At 46.1% G+C, this 22,915-nt stretch overlaps 1 protein-coding gene across 1 annotated transcript; it reads right to left on the reverse strand.

Annotated features, from left to right (window-relative positions):
• Window positions 1-1,043: 1,043 nt before the first annotated feature.
• On the reverse strand, window positions 1,044-2,533 carry LOC146195274 (uncharacterized). Its single transcript, XM_084596762.1, has one exon. It carries the CDS (start codon window positions 2,382-2,384, stop codon window positions 1,044-1,046), a length of 1,341 nt encoding a protein of 446 aa, XP_084452888.1. The 5' UTR covers window positions 2,385-2,533.
• Between the last annotated feature and the right edge of the window lie 20,382 nt (window positions 2,534-22,915).

Here is a 22,915-nt window from a genome sequence, read left to right on the forward strand (position 1 = left end):
TGGCCAGCGTCAGGGGAGAATGCTAGGACATTGCATTGTACAAGACGGGGGACTAGTTCAGGTGGAAGATACACGCGGTCTAGCCTGGTCTGTGTTCGCCTTTGTCGCCATGTGCCACCAAAAGTGTCGCCTTTCATGTGCACCCAGGCGTCAGTCAATTGATATTCGCGGACGAATCGTGCTAATTCGGCCGCATGTGCTATGGACCGATCCTGTCCAGGGCCTCGTATGTCGCGCCTGGCATCCAGAACGCAGTTGAAATCGCCTAGTACCAAAAACGGATGGTTTTCTAAAATGAAAGGGGCCAGCTCGGTGAAGAAACGTTTCAAATTCGGCCGCGTCGCTGGAGCATAAATGTTTAGTGCACGAAATTTTTTTTCATCCCAGAAAAAATCAAAGGCAATCACTCGGCCTTCCGTGTCAAACAAACGAAAACTGCCATGCAGTAATGGTCTGCAAAAAACCACTACGCCCACACCACGACTCCGTGAAGGGCTATAGGAAAAATAAGCTTTAACGGAGAACTCTTCACAGAATCTTTTGACTTCTTTTGAGTTCCGCAGGTTACATTCCTGCAGGAACAGGAGATCTACTTTGTTTTCTCTTGCAAAATGGACTATTTCTCTTTGCTTGTTTCTATTTCTAAAACCTTGTGCATTGAGTGTTACTATATGTAAGTATGCCATTTCTATTTATATGAAGGGCATTGAAATGCTGGCTTACCGACTTGAACAAAAAACTTTCTGCGGCCCAACGGCGTACAGGCGGGGTACGATGCGACGCACACGCGCTGAAAAAAGTGCACAGAATAATGAAGGAGTAACTGCAGACGGCAGATGCGGCAAAGCAGGCAGAGTCCGAGATGCAGACGGTTGGCGTGGCGACACGTGCGGGTGGCTGCCGGAAGATGACTGCGCCGTTGATAGCGAGGCTGGGTAGGCGTGGACGAGGCATTCCAGTTCTGTTGAAAGGAGAGGGGGGAAAGAAGGAGGGGAAGGAAAAAAAAAGAAAAAAGAGCGGACAACGGTGCAAGATGACTGGCTCTAAGGCGATTCCGCATCTGAAGTGAAGTCCATGGCGCTTTCGTCCGGAGTCTTTTTTGACTTCTTAAGCGGGGCAATATCTTTTCTTGCCGCCATGCTGCTGTCTGAGGAGGACAGTTGTCTTTTAGAGTCTTCCGCTTGCGGTCGACTTCTCCCTGTGCTTGTATTTCTCCTGTTGGTGTTTTCTTCTGGTCTGGGCTCGAGGCGTGGCTCTGTTATGTTACTGGGACCGTGCGTGTCGTCGGGGAGGCCAAGATGGCTGCTGAAAGGGGCGTGGCCGCTGTATAAACTATGGCTGCTGGTAGCGCCATATTGAATGCTGCCCGACTTTCGCGCTGCTTCCAGGAGGTCTGATACTTGACTTATAGGGTTAACAAGGCGTGGGTCTTTGGGGATGTTCTGTCTTTCTGTATGTAGGCGTCTTTCTTCTTCCTGGTCTTGCTGAGAGCTTGAGTCTGACAGCTCGGAAGCGTTGTTGTCAGTAGACGTAGTCTCAGCCGTGGTCGGCGCGTTCCCTTCGACTGAGGAAGCATCTGTGTTTTGAGTGGTGACCGACGTGACCTGTGTCTTCTCAGAGTCATCTTGTACTGCATCTCGCTGTAGGGAACCTTCTTCGGGATTCCGAATTCCTTCACTTACAGCGGGTGTGGGGGGTTGCTGGGGGGGCAGAGTGGCGGCAGCAGCGTATGAGCGCGGCTGGGCACAGTCAACTGTAGCGTGACTTCCCTGACAGCGTCTGCATGGCTCTTTGCACTCGCTAGTTGCGTGGCCGTAAACTGCGCACCGCGCGCACCTCGCCGTCTTGCATGCGACTTTGAAGTGTCCTTCGACACCGCACCTGGAACACACTCTTTTCATTCCTTTATACTCTATCATAACGCGGTAGCCAGCCACAACGATGAAGTTGGGTGCCGGCTTCACCATTTCTAACTTGACAAGTCTGGTGCCGTTGGAGATGTCCGAGCGGTCCTTGAATACGACGTCCGAGACGCCGTGACACTTCCCGTAGGGAGCAAGGGCTGCCACAAGGGCCTCATCGCTGATGCACGGTGGCAGGCGATACACGGTCACGTAGACCACAGGTGAACCCATCTGTTCCAGAGGAACAACCTTGTTCGCAAGCTTGATTGATCCACTTGCCGCCATCTTAGCTGCCTGGGCCGCTGAGCGGACGGCAGCCAAGAACCTCGTGCCTCCGTGGTGCTGCAGGTAGATCAGCCCACCGGCTCCGACGATTTCTTCGATTGCGTCGATGATAGCATCCACTGGTGTATGCTCCGGCGCACTGAAAAAGAAACACTGCGCCTTTGACGGGCGTTGTAACGGCGATTGGCGGTTCATCCTTGCGATGCCCAAGCAACCACGCTGCGCGCGGCGCCGGGGCCTTAATCACCACTTCTCACCCGCAAATGCCGCTAACCACCGTCCGGGACGACGCACTATACTAACCCTAAATTAGTAAAAGGCGAAAGATTAGTGCGTGGATTTGAGGAGAGACCTGAGCGATACATCAACAGCGTTTCGCTCGCCACCCTATTACAGCCGTGCCGCCTACAGGTGTTAGTTGTATGTCCATGCTATGATTAGAGTACTGCCTAACTGCTTCGTAAAATGATTTCCTAACAAAGCATAAGCACTATTATATCTAATAAGCTTCTTCTGTTAGCAAATATTTACAAGATATTGCATAAATTCGGACCTTAGGCTCAACGCATTTCTGGAAACGCACACATTTTATGGTCCATGCACTGTGCGCGGCAATCGCCATCTAGTGACGGTAGCTAGAGGTGCACGCCGAGACGCGTGGCCTCCGCGATCGGCTCCGTCGCAGCGCCGTTGCTCCGGCCGTCCCATTCGGCGCGCGCCCCAGCGGAAAATTGTAATTTCGCTAGCTCCGTAACACGCCGCGAGGTGGCGACCTTAGCCCATGGCTCGAGCGGCGCGCGCGTGGCCGGCACTGCCTGCGATTTTAGTCACGTCGTCAGTTTTTTTGGCACGTTTCCACGCGGAACAGCCGTGAATGCGTTGTCAATTTCTTTCGAAGATCAGGTACGTTGTTAAACACTTAGAATCGCCTTTGCATGCAGTTTTTGTGGCCGTTTAAAAGGTGATTGAGGCAACCGAGGCTTTTAACGTGCAGCATGTCGTCCGGTGTGCATGCTATTGTGCTGAATTTTTTTGTGTATATGTGTGTGTGCTGCAAAAGTTGCCACGCTACATGACACAACTTACGCATGCCTTTTCGTGCCTTTCAGGCGACGTTTATTTATAGCGAAGCTCTCTCTGGCTCGAACATATAATTACAATAAGCGCTCTTGCATTGTTATACGCCACTACGCTAGTCACAAGTTCTGACTTCTGTTTTTTGTACTTGAGTAGAGTAGTTTGAGCGAAAATACTTTCGTGGCCTTTGTTTTGCTATGTTGCATGTGCTCCCTCTAGGTGAAAGTGATTTCGCGCAGCTAATGTGATCCCGCTATTAAATTATTTGCGGTGTGACGAAAGCTGCATCGATTATGTCATCCGCTTCACACGGCAATCCTATCTCTCTCTTTATTTTTCAGATAAATGTATTGCTGTGTCCCTTTCTGTCGCTCCGATAGAAAAAAGAACCACGGAATAAGTTTCCATGAATTTCCTTCAAATGATGAGCGTAGGCAAGCATGGCTAAAGGCCATATCAAGAAAAGATTTTGTGCCAAATGACAAGTCTGCTAGCAGTGTCGTCTGCAGCCATCACTTTTTAGACTCGGATTAGAATTTGGGGTCTACAAAGGTGCGCCGTCTGAAACGGGATGCTGTTCCGAGCGTGTTCGCGGGTTACCCGAGCTACATGCAGCCGCAACAGCCACAAAAAAGACGTAAGATAGAGCGATTGTCGCCGAATTCCGCACCAAACCAAGAAAGGGCATCAAGTTTATCAAGCGGCCGCGATGAAGATGCAGAGTCAGCCTATGGTCGCGAAGAAAGCACAAGCCGTTCATCAACTTCTGCCTGCCCATTTTCTCTAGTGCATGAAGGCAGCCCGATTCATTCATCCTTGGAAGGAGATGAAGCAGGTCCTAACGGTGCAGGATATGAGAAGCAGCAGCCTAGTGATTGCGCAACGCAAACTATCGATGACCTTCTACGCAAGCAGTCCGATGCAAGGGGTCTAAACCGAATGCGAGTGCAATTGTTCAGGAAAGCAGACACTATCAGAAGACTGCAACGAGAAAACAGTCGCCTAAAAAGAAAGCTGAGTGGTTATGAAAACCACACTCTCCACTCAGCGTTGAAAAAATGCCTGGACAAGGCCGGCACAGCCCAGTGCTGCGCGTTCAGAATAAAGAAAATGTTAAAAACTGATGCTGAACATCATGGCTCCAATTTTGTATTTTTAAATAAAGTGCAATTTGTATCCTCAAATGATTTTATCTGTATTCCTGCCAAGCTGTAGGTTTATTGAATTAAACCCTCTTTTTGTTTTGCTTGCCGAGGATGAAAAGAAAAGAAAAAGACTAAATCCGCCTTAGTTCCCTCCACTACAAGGTCAAAAAACTTTATTCATTGCAGGCTGTTGTGCACTGCCCTGGCCAAAATAGGAATGGGACAATGCATTGAGTGGCATCTGCAAGCGCTGAAAGCTAACATTTATTGCACGCATTTAAGTATAAACCAGATTTACACCATGTCTACAAAGGAAAACTGGCAGAATTCCTTGATCCCCATAAATGAAAAGTAATTTCTCGTTCTAAGCTAATATGCACAAGAATTTAAGAATTAAAATAAACCGCTCTGTTCAACTGCAAAATATTTCGTGTTTTGAAACCTTGAACAGCTACACAAAGAAAATTACCTGCATGTTGCAAAAGGCACGCTCTCATGACGATTTGCCTTTCCCCGGTTCTAAGTCAGCATCAGAATTCAAGAAGTAATTGCCTAATTGTACCAGCAAGCTACTTTGTTTTTCACCAGCACTTCTGGGCGGTAATTTTGTCGTGCGCGTCGCACACAGCCTGCGATAAGTGCGTTTTCGTCATCTGCGCCCGTCCGCATCAGGGGAAGCGAGCCATGGGGAGCGCGCGCCACGCGCGGCGAGAGCAGCAGTCACACCGCATTACGCTCTCTCCGTGCGAATGGGACGGCCGGAGCAACGGCGCTGCGACGGAACCGATCGCGGAGGCCACGCGAGACGGCGCGCTGCTAGCGCCACCGCTAGCTGGGCGCCGCGGCGCACACATGAAGCACGGCGGGTCGCGTCTCGAGGGAGAGCGCGCTGCCGCCGCGAATTAAGGCCGGCATAACCCGTGTCCGGTCCCCCCCCCCCCCCCCCCCGAGAATAACCCAAAGACCCCAACCAACCAACCAACCCCACTGCTGCGTAAAACCCCTCTTTACTGCTGCGCCTCTGCTACCGCCGTTCACGCGCGAGGAAAACGCGCGCTCGCTCTTCGCTCCTGACATTTCACCCCTTATGGTTTATACAAAGACACCGTATTCAGCGTCTAAGATTTATCGTGTACGAGGAATAAAATATAGTAAGCACCGCACACGCGCGCACGCGCCTTTGCGCCGAGCACGGTCGAATGGAGAACTTTTGAACAGAAATAAATTTGGCTGTGGCTAATGGTCTTAAAGGTACGTCCGACGGACCCGGTGCGTTTTTCTTCGGGGTGCGACGGACGGATCCGGCAAATATTTGTCAGAGGTACGGAGGACGGACCCGGTCGGTGGGGTTCAAGTTTAACGTCCGACGGACCCTATGCATTTTTCTCCGGGATAGGCAAGGTAGATGGATGGAGATGGGCCTTTTGGACTTGGGATACGTCGGAAAAGCCAGATGTGTAGATTGTAGTGTTGTAGCATCCCTTTTTATTTTTATTTTTTTTTCTTTAGCCATCTTCGGAAGGACGCTAGCGTTGCTGTGTTGAAAATATAATGGTTACTTGGTAGCGATAGCCAAATGTAGCCAAATCGAAGTTGATACGAGGTGTGCGAGATCCAAGTAGTCCAAGCACGGTGGATCCAAGCATACGTGAAATGTGAAATTACGAGGAACAAATAGTGCCTGGAATGGGTGATAGACTACGTGATGGCATGATGATAGATTTACGTGAGTGCAAGCACGACCAGAGCGCAAGCGCATGTAATCGCGGTGTTGACGGCCAGCCCGAGGCCCGCACGCCCGCTCATTTGGTCCTCGTTATAATGTGGATTATCGTCTACGACGATAGTTATGTAGTTTTGATTCTTCAAAGTTTCCTCACTTCAATCTTGCGATGAGATGCGTCACGTAACGCGTCGCTTTCTGCTTGTATTGAGGTTTATATATGCTTTGCGGTGCTGCAAGTTCTACATACATACAAGCGGCGCTGAGAAAGCTGGGTACCGCCGATGTGTCTCTAGCCCAAGCATCGCGTCATCCTTGTTTGTTGTGCGAATGGAGGTGTACGCGCCGGGTTCTGCTTTCCGTGAGATGCTATGATGTCCATGCTACGTCGTATCGAAAGTGCTGTGTGAGACTAAGAGAGTGCCGTGATGATGTGATGCGTGCGCCGATGTCCGCACAGACGACAGCGTGTACATTTATGATCACCGATGTTCCGAGTGCATTCCAGTGTTTATTAGGTGCAGTGGTAAGTCCAAAACGTGGCGTAAAGAGATCCACACGCACAGTGCGCGACTGTCAGGTGACAATAAGTCATCGACGTGTTATCAGACTGCACTACAGAGCTCAAAACTCGGAAAATGTGGTGTTTCAACAAAGTACCCCCATTGTTTACATTAGTGCGTTTTGAAGCCTCGAAAAAAAAATTAAAAGCAATATTTTAACCTAGCCTTGCACAAAGTTGTTGGGAATGCACATGATACAGTTTTTGCATGTTGGAGTAGACAGAAAAATAAGTGCCCAGCCCACACTGTCGAGATATTACAGGTGAAATGGTTCAGGCTTCTGGGAAATATTAGCTGCCTGGCACAGCATCTTCCTAAATGTTCAGGCTTTGTACTATTGTTGAAGGCCACTTTATCATTAATAAACGAACGAATATGGTTTATGTGGTAATGGCTAGTGCTTTTTCAATGTATTATGTTCTTTTTGTTAGTTTTTACCTTAATTTCTTTTGCTTTTTGGTGCTAGAGAAACACGAATGGTTCACTTTTAAACTTCTCAGTCCAAAGCTGAACATGAATATCTACCATGCATATGACAGCTGAAATGCAGGGCCAGTATTCCGCATTGTTATCGAAGTGTCGCTATCTCACGTAACCTCGAGTCATCTGATTGGTTGAAACGCTGGAACCGGGCGGTGCCACTACGGAACCTGAAGAGGTAGCAAATACATGTTCCGGCGTTTCCATCAATCAGGTGACTCGAGGTCGGGGAGATAGCGACGCAAACTTGGAATACGGGCCCTGGAAAGGTTGACATGTATATATAGCATGTGCGTACACACTGCAACATCTGAGCGACGCGACGCGTTCAGCTACTTGACCCAGTGTCGTGATATTTAATCCTAGTGATGGCAGCCGCACTTTGGTGGAGGCTAAATGCGCGCATTTGTTTCCTGCGAGATGTCAACGCAAAGTACAAAGTCCAGGCAGTCAATTTATCTAGAGCTCTCCACTGCAGTATTCTTCATAGCTACATATGTCACTTTAGAATGTGAAACCCTACATACCACATGTAGGATGTGTTGCTTTGTTAGATTTTGTAACCTCTCATCTATGTTGCGCAACATTTGGCTAATTGTAGTTCTCAAACAGTTGTTGAAGATGAAACCAAAGCAGTTCTCGGCACGGTCTCCCGCTTGGATTGATTTGCTAACTGCAGTTCTTTGAAACTTGCATCACTGCTAGACAGTTCAAATAGCAGGCAGTTGACTTACAGGAATGATGTGGATCATGCACTTCAGTTGACAAATAGAATGTAATGGTCCCCTCCATGCATGCACCAGTGCCCTAGATAAATATATAATCGGGTGTGTGATCGTGAAACATATCAAGGTTCTACAGAAAGCCATGTGGAGCCAGTTTGATATTCTTCATGAAGACTAAAATAACATTGTACAACAGCTGCTGTCCTTTGCAGAAAAATTTGGTCATTTTGTGTGTGATTAACTGACCATAAATAGCATTTTAATCAGAGTGATATATAATATCTGGTTTAGCATCCTAAAACAACTATGAGGGACACAACAGTTGAGGGTTCCTGTATTATTTCGACCAAGTGGGGTTCTTTTACATGCACTGACACAGCACAGTGCATGACAACCTATTATTTTGCCTCTATTGAAATGCCGCTGCTGTGGCTGCAATCAAATCTGCATCCATGGGTTCAGCAGCCAAGCACTATAACTACCGAGCCAGCACAACGGGGTCAAGTAATAAAATGCACGCCATTACATTTCCTTCTGGCCTGTGGTTTCCTTTACAGAACTAATGTATACAAGAAAAAGCAAATAGCAAATAGCTTTTTATTGCACATTATATTCACACGTCAGTAAACATTTTCTAGGAAGAAATTTCTCATAATATTTGCATGGAAACAATGAACTTCTTACAAAAACAAAACAATGCACTCACTGCACTCCAATTGTTAATGGGCAAGTTGCATTTATGCTACTATACCACTGCACTTCTCACCAAAAAAAAACCACGAGCCCCATCTGCTTTGGCCAATCATTTGATGAAACTAACAGAGACAGATGTTGCACACCACAGACTGGTCGCCTCGCAACATATCTGCATTCGTTGGATTTCAATTTCATGCCTTTCCACTTAGCTTCAACTGTTGCCAGCATTACTAGTCGCCCATCTTTTGTGAAATATTTTTTACGCTGTTCAGATCGGCATCCTTGTTAACGGTGGTCTCGGGCATTCTCGATGCTATCATTTGCACATCTTTCTCACCTGAAAGAATGAAGAAAATGACAAGCCTTGAGAAGACAAAAAATTAGGCAGGCACCTAATCTCCACCTGTAAGGGTATGATGGACCAGTGTTAATGGCTCTTGTCTGCAGATCCTGCTCTGGATTCCCATTCATTTACATGCCCTTTGCTACAAACTTAATCACTAATTCCTTAATTCATGTCTCTGTTATCTCACACTTACTCATTAGCATATGGTAGCAGGCTGCCCTGTTATGCGATAGACAACCTGGCGTTGACCTTTGTAAGCCTCGCTTTAGCCACACTGTACAAGCATGCCTCCATGGCCTAGGAGTAACCTTTTTTACTCAATGCTGAAGCGTCCCGGAACATATTTCAAAATATAACTTTGTAAGCTCGAGTTAATAGCTCCTGCCATGTCGTGTGGCCTTGTGACAATTGGCTCGTGGTACTTTTGGCTTGTGCGCAGGGTCTGTATGTTAATCATGGTGGCTAATAAGCATAAAAAAGACATTTTTGCACAAACATTGGTGGCAAATCGTCAAGTGGTGCACTGCAGATTCTGAAATGTATACCTATATGCATGCAAGGGAGGCATTATCTCATAGCATAATCACGAGTTCTGTCGGTACCTGCAGTTACATGGCACTCAAATGTCCATTAAAGGACCACCTCAGACAATGGTTGTTGTTACCACAAGACCTGTTCTAACAGCGTGCTGGCACCATTCCATTGAGCGATGGACATATATATGCATACCTTAGATAGCTCATGATTATGGGTCGTGTTTATTTCTATGACTGCCAAGGAGTTCTTGTCGTCAGAAGCCCTGGACTTTATGAAAGCGGGACAGCTGTCTTGAAAGGTGATGAAAAGAAATAACCAGGTTACCTTACCACAACGCTAAATTACAGAGGGTGAATATGCTGAATGAAGGTACCAAGAAGCTTGTACAAAGAAATTTGAAAGCAAAATGGCAGGATTTTTGAAACATTGAAATAAACAACAAACTAAACTTTGTCGAACCTGTCATCGAGGAATGGAAATCATGCAGTCATCAAAAACACATCATGGAGTACATTTTAGGTCATGTTCACAAAAGACACTCCCACACCTGACACGCAGCTTCATACTTATGAAAGATGACAAACCAATATGCAAGGAAAGTGGATATGAACTAACAATAAACCATATCTTACATGTGTGCCAGACTCGAGAAAATAAAAGGAAAACATTTTGTACAATTTTGCAACATCCTTTTCCATCCCGGCATGATCCTAGGAGAGACTGCACTAGTCCAAATACTCTGCATTTTTGGTTTCCTAAAATGAAGCAATGTTCCTGAACAAGCCACATCCTAAAGAACACAAGTCATTACACACAAAATAAATACATTCAACCTTATTCTTGGTGCATGGCAGCATTAGTCGCTTATGCACCATAAAAATCAACACAACACTTATAAGCTTTCGGTCTGGTGTGGTCCTTATTCACATGACAGCGCTGTCATGCGGGTCTCCCAGCGATCGGAAAGTAACCTTTTCCAAATGCTATCATAAATTTAAAAGCTGTGAAGGCGATTCTACAGATATCTAAAGACTCGCAGGTGTTTGGTTTTGGCTAGGGTGCTCAAGTGTTTTATCAGTGTCCACCTGCTTTGTTTGTTGGAAAGCCTGTAGTGAAAGTGTTAAAGAGAAGACATTTTTGAACAGTGCGTTTCTGAAGGCGTTGCTTTATATTACGGGGCCCACAAAGCAGCTGAATGTCAAACGCCGCCTAGGTAGGTTTTCTAGCAAGACAGCGGTGTAGCGTGAAAAATCGCTCCGCCGGGCCAGCGCTGACCGCGGGCTTGAAAGGCGAACTGTTCGAACTTTTAGCTACTGACCACATCTGAAACACTGAGTTGTGCATGGTCAAGGCAGAAGTTTTCCACTGAGCACTGGTAGCTATCGATTTCGCGCCCTATATTATCAACGAAGTGTCTAAAGGTACGTCAGACGTATCCATTCGATTCTCGTAAAGATACGGCGGACGTCGATATACAGGCTCATGGCTATACGCACGTCGAACGCGGCCACATTCCGCTCACGATTCCGCTTGCTACGCGTGAATGAATCTTATCCTCTATGATATCAGCTAGCCGCGACTCTCGATGAGGTGCTACGAAGAGTGCATCCGTTCTAACATAGATCACGGTCTTCACTTAGGGTTGTGTACGGCAAGCATCGCTGTCACGCACATAGCTGCAGGCGATGCTACGTACTGCACCCGCTCCACCAGCTGGCTTTCGCTTCGCACTAAACTATTACCTCGATCTGCCCGTAATGTAAGCGAGCTACTCCTAGCATTTACGCTGTCTTAGGTCCTGCATCGACCTCCGAAGATCTAGCGCCGGCACAACACACACACACCTAGCCGTGCAGAACGATCGGCAGTCCAAAGTATGTATGTGAAATGGCATTATGCTCGTTCCTCACATGCAGACCGAGGAAACAGGATGTTTCTAGCTAAATTCTTCGTTTGAATTCTACCTCAGAGCCGTGGCAGAAGACATGCCGAATTTACCAGAGGCCTGCGCTGCTACTGCGGCGAGCTGCACATCGACTCGTCGAGGCGAAGACCTACTGCACCGCACCGCAAGAGTACACAACCGGAAAGCCGGAAGCGCGAATGATCCGAATTCCCTGTGAACAGCAATGTTCTTTGGTATTTAGGGGAAGACTAGACTAAAGTGCTTAGCCTGCATCTTTTTCTTGTCGTTGAATTTTGCGTACATGTAGTTTAAACCCCCGCATGCTCGAGGTTAGCATGACCCGACTGAACGGCCGCGCAGCTTTGAAACGATCGGGATCGATATGCATGCATCGCCGCGGACTTGGGTACGCGGTAGAAAATGTGCGCTGCACATTTCGTTGCAGAAGCTGACTCTTGGAATTTTGCAGAGTGCGCCATGCAAGTGGTCGTTGCTACAACCACACATCCATGTTCCAACGGCTGGCCTACCCCGAGGCGCATAAATGTTCAACCGTGGACGTATCAATGATCGAAGAGAGGACAGATTTTCACAATATTGGGCGCGAAATCGATAGCTACCAGTGCTCAGTGTTATTCTGCGTTGATCATGCGCAATTCAGTGTTTCAGGTGTGGTCAGTAGCTGTAAGTTTGAACAGTTCGCCTGTCAAGTCAGCGGCGCCAGCGATGGACCGGAGGAGCGATTTTCCACGCTACACCGCTGTCTTGCTAGAAAGCCTACCTAGGCGGCGTTTGACATTAAGCTGCTTTTTGTGGGCCCCGTAATTGAAAGCAACGCCTTCAGAAACGCGTTAAATGTTCAAAAATGTATTCTCTTCAACAGTTTCACTCCAGGCTGTCAAAGCAGGCGGACGTTGATAAAACAGTTGAGCACTCCAGTCTTTAGAAATCTGTAGAATCGCCTTCAGTTTGTAAAATTATTGGAATAGGTCACTTTCCGATCGCTGGGACATAGACCCTCATGACAGCGCTTTCACGTGAATAAGGACCACACCAGACCGAAAGCTTGTCTCATATAACACAGCTAACCAAGGTATACCTTACAGCACTGTGTTGATTTTTATGGTGCATAAGCGACTAATGCTGCCATGCACCAAGAACAAGGTTTAATGTATTTATTTGTGTGTAAAGACTAAAATGTTCTTTAGGATGTAGCTTGTTTAGGAACATTTTAAGAAACCAAAAGTGCAGGAAATTTGCACGTCTCTCCTAGGATTACAGTTGAGAAGAGCGTGTTGTCGGGCTAGTTGGTTCTGCATAGTATATAAGAGAAATGCGCAACAACTTAAACAGGACACATATTCTCTTATTTCCTAGGATCATGCTGGGATGGAAAGGGATCTGTTGCAAAATTGTACAAAATGTTTCCTCTTATTTTCTCGACTCTGGCGCACGTGTAAAATATGGTTTATTGTTAGTTCATCTCCACACTCCTTGCATATTGGTTTTTCCTCTTTCATAAGTATGAAGCTGTGTGTGAGGTGTGGGTATGTGTTTTGTGAAGATGACCTAAAATGGCCTCCATGTTGTGTTTTTGATTACTGCATGATTTCCATTCCTTAATGACAGGTTTGACAAGTATAGTTTGTAGTTTATTTCAATGTTTCAAAAATCCTGCCATTTCACTCACATTTCTTTGTACAATCTTCTTGGTATCTTCATGCAGCATATTCACCCTCTGTAATTTAGCATTGCGTCAAGGTAACCTGGTTATTTCTTTTCATCACCTTTCAAGACAACTGTCCCGATTTCATAAAGTGTAGGGTTTCTGACGACAGGAATTCCTTGGAAGTCATAGAAATAAATGAGATCCACAATCATGAGCTGTCTAGGGTATGCATATACATGTCCATCGCTCAGTGGAATGGTGTCAGTACGCTGTTAGAACAGGTCTTGTGGTAACAACAACCATTGTCTGAGGTGGTCCTTTAATGGGCATTGAAATGCTATGTAACTACAGGTACTGATAGAACTCTTGATCATGTTATGTGATGATGCGATCCTTGCATGCATATAGGTATACATTTCAGAATCTGCAGTGCACCACTTGACCATTTGCCACCAGTTTGTGTGAAAATGTATTTTTCATGCATGTTAACCAGTATTTAACAGATGACCCCTGTGCACAAGCCAAAAGTGCCACGAGCCAAATGTCACGAGGCCACACGACATGGCAGGAGCTGTTAAGTCAAGCTTACAAAGTTATATTTGAAATATGTTCTGGGACGTTTCAGCTCCAATTAAGAAAGGTTGAGGCTTACAGAGGTCTATGCCAGGTTGTCTATCACCTAACAGGGCAGTCTACGACCGTATGCTAATGAGTATATCTGAGATAACAGAGACATGAATTAAGGAATTAGTAATTATGTTTGTAGCAAAGGGCATGTAAATTAACGGGAATCCACAGTGGGATCTGCAGACAAGAACCATTAACGCTGGCACACCATACCCTTACAGGTGGAGATTAGGAGTCTCCCTAATTTTTTTTTCTGCTCAAAGCTTGTCATTTCCTTCATTCTTCCAGATGAGGAAGATGTGAAAATGATAGCATCAAAAATTCCAGAGACCATTGTTAACAAGCATGCTGATCCCAACAGCGTAAAACGGAATTTCAGAAAAGATGGGTGACTAGTAATGCTGGCAACAGTTGAAGCTAAGTGGAAAGGCATGGAATTGAAATGCAACATATGCAGAGATATGTTGCGAGACGACCAGTCTGTGGTGTGCGACATCTGGCTCCGTTAGTTTCATCAAGTGATTGGCCAAAGCAGATGGGGCTTGTGGTTTTGTGATAAGTGCAGTGTAGTAGCATAGATGCAACCTTGCCCATTAATAATTGGAGTGGAGTAAGTGCATTGTTTTTTTGTAAGATGTTCATGGTTTCCATGCAAACATTATGAGAATTTTTTTCCTAGAGAATGTTTGCTGAAATGCGAATATAATGTGCAATAAAACTAGTGTTTTCTTGCTATTTACTTTTCCTTGTATACATTAGTTCTGTGAAGAAAACCACAGGCTAGAAGGAAATGTAATGGCATGCATTTTGATACTTGGCCCCATTGTGCTGGCTCAGTAGTTAGTGCTTGGCTGTTGAACCCAAAGATGCAGATTTGGTTCCAGCCAGAGCAGGAGCATTTCAATAGAGGCGAAACAATAGGCCGTCATGCACCGTGCGGTGTCAGTGCATGTAAAAGAACCCCAGGTGGTCGAAATTATACCGGCGCCCTCAACTATCGTGTTCCTCATAGCCGTAGTTATTTTGGGATGCTAAACCAGATATATATCACATCATACTCTGAGTAAGATGCTATTCATGGTCAGTTAATCATACACTAAACGATCAATTTTTTTCTGCATGGTACAGCAGCTGTTGTACAATTCTACTTTAGCCTTCATGAAGAATATCACACTGGCTCCACATGGCCTTCTGTTGACCCTTGATATGCGTCACAATCACACACCCGAGTATGTATTTGTCTAAGGGCACCTATGCATGCAAGGAGGGGACCGTTACTTTCCATTTGTCCGAACTGATATGCACGATCCACATCATTTCTGTAATTCAACTGCCTGCTATTTGAACTGTCCAGCATTGATGCAAGTTTCAAAGAACTGCAATTAGCAAATTAATCCAAGCAGGAAACCATGCCAAGAACTGCTTTGGTTTCATCTTTAACAACTGTTTGAGAACTAAAATTAGCCAAATGTTGCAAAACATAGATGAGAGGTTACACAATCTAAAAAACAATGCAGCCTACCTGTGGCATGTAGGGTTTCACATCCTAAAGTGACATATGTAGCTATGAAAAATACCGTAGTGGAGAGCCCCAGACTAATTTGACTGCCCGGGCTTTGTACTTTGCGTTGACATCTTGCAGGAAACAGAAGCATTTGCATTTCACCTGCACCAAAGTGCGGCTGCCATCACTGGCATTAAACATCACGACCTTGGGGCAAGTAGCCGAACGTGCCACTAAGATGTCGCAGCGTCTACGTACATGCTATACACGTCAACCTTTCTAGCATTAAAGCTGTCACATGCATGGCAGATATTCATGTTCAGCTTTGGACTGACAAGTTTAAAAGTGTACTATTCGTGTTTTTCTAGCATGAAAAACAAAGAAAACTAAGGAAAAACGAAAAAAAAATGAACATATGTTGAAAAAGCACTAGTCATTAACACATAAAGCATATTCGTTTCTTTATTAATAATAAAGTGGCCTTCAACAATAGTACAAACCCTGAACATTTAGGAAGGTGCTGTGCCAGGCAGCTATTTTACAGAAACCTGAACCATTTAACCTGTAGTAATGCGCATCCCGGCGGTGTGGGCTGGGCACATATTTTTCGGTCCACTAGCTCCAACATGCGAGAACTGCATCATGTGCATTCCCATTTTCCGAGCTTTGAGCTCTGTAGTGCAGGCTAACAAATTGTCGATGACTTATTTTCGTCTGATCGTTGCACAGCGCGTGTAAATAAATTACCACCGCACCTAATAAACACTGACATGCACGTGCAACATCGCCGATCATAAACGGACACACTGATGTCCGTCCGGACATCGGCGCACTCATCACAGCACTCTTCGTAGTCTCACACAGCACTCTAGTAGGACGTAATCCGTACATCACAGCATCTCACGGTAAGCACAAACCACACCTCCAACAAACACGAATGACGCGATGCTTTAGCTAGAGACACGCCGGCGGCACACAGCTTTTTCAGCGACTACGTAGAACTTGCAGCACCAAGAAAGCGATGCGTTACGTGACGCATCTCATCACAGATGGAAGTGACGAAACTTTGAAGAATCAAAACTACATAATTACATAACGACCGTCGTAGACGTTAATGCACATGATAACGAGGACCATGCAAATGAGCGGGCGTGCGGGCCGCGGGCTGGCCGTCAACACCGCGATTACATGCGCTTGCGACCGTGCCGCGGTCCAACTCACGTAAACCTATCATTATGCCATCACGTAGTATATCACCCATTCTAGGCACTATTCTTGCCACTGTACTATTCTTTGTAATTTCACATTTCACGCATGCAGTAGTAGTACATACTTGCTGCACCTCGCACGTACACCTCATACCAACTTCGATTTGGCTACATGTGGCTACCATGGTGTTGTTACAACAAATGGTTACAACCACATCTGGGGATATCTCGGATCCGTCCGGCTTTCCCGACGGATCCCAAGGCCCATATCGGAGAAAAATGCGTTGGGTCCGTCGGAAGAACCCTACCGATCGGGTCCGTCCGCCGTACCTCTGAAAAATATTTCCCGGATACGTCCGTCGTATCCCGAAGAAAAACGCACCGGGTCCGTCGGACGTACCTTTAAGACCATTGATCGGGTCCGTCGGACGTACCTTTAGCCACAGCCTATTATCAAACTCCGTCCTCTCTTCGATCACTGATACTTCCACAGCGGAGCATTTATGCTCATCAGGGCTGGCCAGCCGTGGGAACACGGATGCGTGGTTGTAGCAACGATCGCTTGCATGACACTCTGTGCACAATTCCAAGAATCAGCATCTGCAACGAAATGTGCAGCAAACATTTTCTACCGTGTACCGAAGTCCGGCGACGCATGCATATCTCCCGCGCTCGTTTCAAAGCTGCGGCCGTTCAGTCGGCTCACGCTAACCTCGAGCATGCGGGCGTTTAAATTACATGTGCGCAAACTTCAACGACGAAAAAGAGATGCAGGCTGAGTACGTGTCTAGACTTCCCCTAAATACCAAAAAAACATTGCTGTTTGTAGGGAAGTGGATCATTCGCGCTTCTGGCTTTCCGGTTGTGCACTCATGTAATGCGGGGAAGTGGATCTTCGCCTCGACGAGTCAACGTGCAGCTTGCCGCTGTATCAGCGTAAGCCATCTAGTAGATTCGGCATGTCTTTTTCCACGGCTCTGAGGTAGAATCTAAAGGAAGGATTTAACTAGAAACATCCTATTTCTGTCTGCATGTGAGGAACGAGCATAATGGCATTTGACGCACAGGACGCGTATACACACTTAATTTGTACGGCCGAATGTTCTGCACGGCGAGCTGAGTGTGTTCTGCCGGTGCTCGATCTTCGGAGGTCGATGCAGGATCTAAGACAGCGTAAATGCTAGGAACAGCTCGCTTGCATTACGGGCAGATCAAGGTGATAGTTTAGTTCGAAGCGAAAACTCGTGAATGTGCGCGTCTGGGTGCCAGCTGGCGGAGCTGGTGCAGTACGTCGCATCGCTTGCAGCTATATGCGTAACAAGCGATGCTTGCCGTGCACAATCCTGAGTGAAGAGCGTGATCTATGTTAGAGTGGATGAACTTTTCGTAGCACCTCATCGGGAGTCGCGGCTAACTGATATCATTGCGTAGCAAGCGGAATGAGAACATACGCGTTCGACGTGCATATAGCCATGAGCCTGTATATCGACGTCTGCCGTATTTTTGCGAGAATCGAATGGGTACGTCGGACGTAAGTACCTTTAGACACTTCGAATAAATTTATCAGGCTATGCAGTGTTCCTTCGAAAGCTGTAAACAGATGTAGCGCGACCTGACGTGAGTGCATGGCAAACTGTTGGCTGGAGATTCTGTCGAACGCTTCTGTTCTTATTTAGAGCAAAAGAGGCACCGACGAAAATTCATGGCGCGTCTCAGATTCAGAGTAAGGAACAAAATTTACGCATATAGTTAAAATTGCCATTGTCTAGTAGAGTGAGTTGTTGTTCTAGCTTCGTTCAAAGCAAATCAGTCGGTTGAAAGACAGAATATGTATATGTAGTCTCGCGACTGATGCACGTAGGTACGTATATAACAGACGTAGTCGGTTCAATACATAAGCAACAACTTTTAATCTAGGAAATGATCATGAACAGTTATGCCTCATTGAAAAGAGCGGCAAACAATAAAAAAATTGTCCTTAAAGTTATACATTGTACTACATATTCATCAATTCATCAAAACGTGACCTGCGGCTAGAAAGTTCAGTCTCAATCTTCCTGGCCGCTTTGTTCATATAGGAAGCTGGCCTATAATTCCTCTCTGTCACTTTCTTGGCATAATTGACAAGAAGGATTCTGATAAATTTTTCAGATATCAAAGAAGCGGACCTTATAGGCTGTTAATTCCTTCAGGGCAACTCAGCAATGGTGAATTCTCAATTGCGCTGCTTGAATCAGGATTTGAAGTACTTCGAGAGTATTTGTGTGTGATAGATGCACAATTTTCTTTTTTTTTTTTTTAAGAAAACCTTGTCCAATAGGGCAATAAACACTGGTTTCGGATAATGCAGTACACTAGACTTCTTGTCCTCTTGGAAGAGTGTACATGGGGCTGCTTCTCTCGCTAGTTTCAAGAAAGATAGCGCAGCGTCACACCCGAGGTCACTGATTAACTTATCAATGTATCCATCGACGTAAGCTAAACCGGAATATGTGACAGTAATGGGATGGCAGGAGGTGCTAGGCTTCATTTCCTCGGTTACTGATTGTGGCCGAGCAGAAATGATTTCTTCGGCATCGACGAAAACTGCCTTGATTTTGCTCCAAGGTGAAACGTCCATCTTGATAAAGTGGTCAATTGTTGCTGTTACGGCTTTAGCATCTAGCATGTCGTTCTCTCCGCACATTAGCCTTACTGTCCCTAAGAGAGCCTCATTGGGGCCACTATTGAGTTTCCTGGTGAGGACGGAGCCGACACCTTTCCCCAGGAGGTATTCTACCGCTTGTACAGTAGACTCGCGATGAACAGCATTTCTTAAAATGTTTCTTCGGTGAAATTTTCCTTCTTTAACGCTTTACAAGTTTCTTGGATGCTTTCGATAAAGCAAGTGAACTCGTTTGTCAGCCACTGCAATCGACTATCACCAGCTGCGTCATTTATTAGCCTCTTTTTACCGCTTCCAGCACAAGCGGTGTCATGAATATCAAACAATTCTTTTATTGTTTTCATAATAAGCATAATATCATGTAAAATTTCATTAAAACAGATGCATTTATTTACAAAATAAAATAATGTTTAAATAGAACACATTTGCTAATATATAAAATATAATAACATTGAAAACTCAACCTTACAGTATTTACTTTGACTGTTATACAAATATTTTATGTCATGCGAGCATTATGCAACTTACATGACATTTTTATGAAATTATTTTCATCTTCGGTGATATATATGGATGGTTTCGCATCTAGCGCTGAAAGACAGTTTTGCTGTTGCAGACGAGTTGCTGTAATGTTAGCCGAAGAAGCTTCGATGTGATCACTGTTCATTCAGTTTTTTTTTTTTTTTTGCTGTTCATGTGCAGGCTTGAGAAAAATCCATAATAAAGGGACAAAAGTAGCTACCATGCCGCAATGCATGACATATGCTTGTCGAACGTTTGCTGAGCGAATGTTTTTGTATAAAAACTCGCTTCACATCTGTAGTACGCTGACGACATGACGCTGCAGTATCTGCCTTCCGTGTTCTTTCATTTCGGAGCTGCACTCACCGCGAAACAAGCGAGCGACAGCGCGAAATCATGCAAAAGCCACCCGCTGCCGCTGAAGCAGATGTGGAGCGAACAGTGAGCAGGTCGCGCCCCTTGCGGCGGCGGAAAGCGTAACTCAAGGAGAAAAGTTCCCATTGTTCCCGCGGCAATTGGGAAGGCCGTAAGAAAGAGAGCGCGCTCTCCCTCGATGATGATGATGATGATGATGATGATAAACTCTTTATTTACTCCCAAAGCAGGGTAACCAGCCGAAAGACTGGTTGCACTGCTTAGAGAAGGTCAGCAGGGATCCCTTGAGACTCTGCGGCCTCCAATGCGCGCTCTCCCTCGAGACCGGCCGTGCATGTAGGCTCCCTAGCCGCCGTCCCGAATGTTCTCACTGCGCCGCCGCCGACGGTTTCTCTCGGGGTGCTATCGCGCACTGTCTTGTTTCATTTCGGTCGCCTAGACAGCGGCTCTTCGCGAGACAGCGGCGGTCGCGAGACAGCGGATGTCTCGCGCGCGGTGGTCATTTGACGCCTTCCATCACCATTTGGGCCTCGAAGAGGGGATCCGAGCACCGGTGGAAAGGGAAATAAAGAGGGAAAAAGAGAAAGCAGATGGTTTCCTGTTTTGCAAATCGTTTTATACAAAGGGGAGAAAGCATTGCTTTTCTCCATCTCTGGTTCTCGAAATCTTGTTAATACTCACTGTGAAAGTGTCAAAACGCCAGAGAAGAAATCTTCCGATTATACCCCTGACAAAAACTTAAATTATTGCCTGCTTTGTATTCATTCATACAGTCCTTATACATTCAAGCTCGGGGGGTCTCGGACCCCTCTTAAATATTACTGGGGGGTCTCAGACTCCCCGAGACCCCCCTGACTTCTTTAAGCTCTGTGTGCGCTGCGCTTAGGGCGAATCAGCGCCTTCGCAATTAAACCCGCCATCCCCGTTGCTGCCGTGGCGCAAAAAAATTACACACACACACACACACACACACACACACACACACACACACACACACACACACACACACACACACACACACACACACACACACACACACACACACACACACACACACACACACACACACACACACACACACACACACACACACACACACGCACACACTTATATATACACAGAGTCTTGAATATTTGGGGGCTGGGATTTAAAAAATTCCTATGCAAAATCTACTACCCCATTCGAGCTGAAATAACGTTCACAAAGTAGCAAAATATAGTCTACGTTATCTGATAAGTGATTCAACATCGGTACTTGCCTAGATTTTCCAAAATCGAAAAAAAAAACAACTGTTCTCCGTGGCGTGCATAATCTATTTTGACATGGTGCGTTATCTGTCGGGCAGCGAGGCAAGCGCACCAACGGCCGGGATGGGGTGTAGGGAAAAGCGCAGCGTGCCTACACAGCGCCAAGCGGCGCTGCCTCCGAAATCAGTTCGCGCGTGCGAATGTTCTGAAGCGTAAGCTTCGCTTGTGCGTAGAAATAGTTTGTTTTATGCATGGAGAGTATTTCAGCACGTTATCAGCCGATTACTGTTGGAATTACCTGGCGAAGAACGCTGCATTTGTTTCCTTATCCGTGGCCTCGACAGCGCGCGGCGTACAAAAATGGCAATGTACAAAAAAGACTAATAGTCAACATTGCTCAAATCTCAGGCCTATTCCTAGCGCATGCAAGGAGGACGACAATGTGACTGACTGTGATGTGATGTGTGTTTTCAAATGCAGATTCTTTTGACAGCGCGCATTTCTAGTTGCTTCAAGCACTTTCACTTAAGAACAATATTATCGGCAACTATAGACCAACACCGTGCTTACAAACAAAGGGGGCGCTCGCGGCGTCGGAGCCGACTGGGGGTGAAAAATAGGGTTAGCGCTCATAGGAATACATGGAACCGAATTATTTCTAAGCAGTTTTCTCATTTCACAGGGCATCTGTATGTCGTCATTCAGTACAAAGCAACTATGAACATCCTAGAACAGATCACGAAAGTATGAAATCTCATTAACGAGGCGAAGTACTTTTAAAACACCGCGAAACATGTTGGGCTGCGAGTTGGGAGGGCGACCCGTAGAAATACATGTAAACACAACTTACCGGAACGTTTTTCTCATTTCGCAGAGCATCAAAAGTGGTGGCCGTTCGTTAAACGTTGACCAGCGATTTGAAGTGAGAAGTGTATGGTGCGTCATTACGGAGGCAGTCTACTTTTTAAACTCCCCGAATAACCTGTGTTATGAATCAAGACACCGCCAAAAGGCAAGCTGGGAGTAGCGAATCACACAGGTTTGCTACACAGTCTGATATGCTGCCGCATAAGGTGAATAAGCTTGATAATACTGTCGCTCTAGTGATACGTGTTAGACAGAATTACATTTAAAAAACAGTTGTCAAACGCCATACGACAATATGTATCGAACGAGATTCGCGCATTGCAGCAGACGACAGCGTAGCTGGCGATACCCACCGCGGCCGCCTCCAGCTCCGGAGCGTCTGCTAGCGACAGCGGGTAGTGCATGGTCGACTGCAACTGTGCGCGGTCAGTTTATCGTGCTGTGAGCGGTCCCGCAAGTCGTCAGACTTGCATTACTTGCAAGAGAATGTAGTGTGTCATTCAACATGACATCGGGGCATCATACAAGACGTTCACCAAAAAATGAGAAGGGTTCAACGCTGCTGAACCGAGCAAAATGTTGCGGTAAGTTGTGTTTACATGTATTTCTATGGGTCGCCCTCTCAACTCGCACCCCCATACGTTTCGCGGTGTTTTTAAAAATTCTTCGCCTCGGTAATGAGATTACATACTTTCACGATTTGTTCTAGGATGTTCATGGTTGCTCTGTGCTAAATAACGACATCATATGTGCCCTCTGAAATGAGAAAACCGCTTTGAAATCTTTCGCTTCTATGTATTCCTATGGGCGCTAAGCCTATTTTTCACCCCCAGTCGGACCACGC

Source organism: Amblyomma maculatum, chromosome 3 (genome assembly GCF_055883805.1).
Source record: "Amblyomma maculatum isolate TAMU_Amacu chromosome 3, ASM5588380v1, whole genome shotgun sequence".
Taxonomy (NCBI): Eukaryota; Metazoa; Arthropoda; class Arachnida; order Ixodida; family Ixodidae; genus Amblyomma; species Amblyomma maculatum.

Bases quoted from the DNA above. Each gene is read 5' to 3' on its own strand.
- LOC146195274 (XM_084596762.1), bottom strand. From the start codon at position 2,384: ATGAACCGCCAATCGCCGTTACAACGCCCGTCAAAGGCGCAGTGTTTC.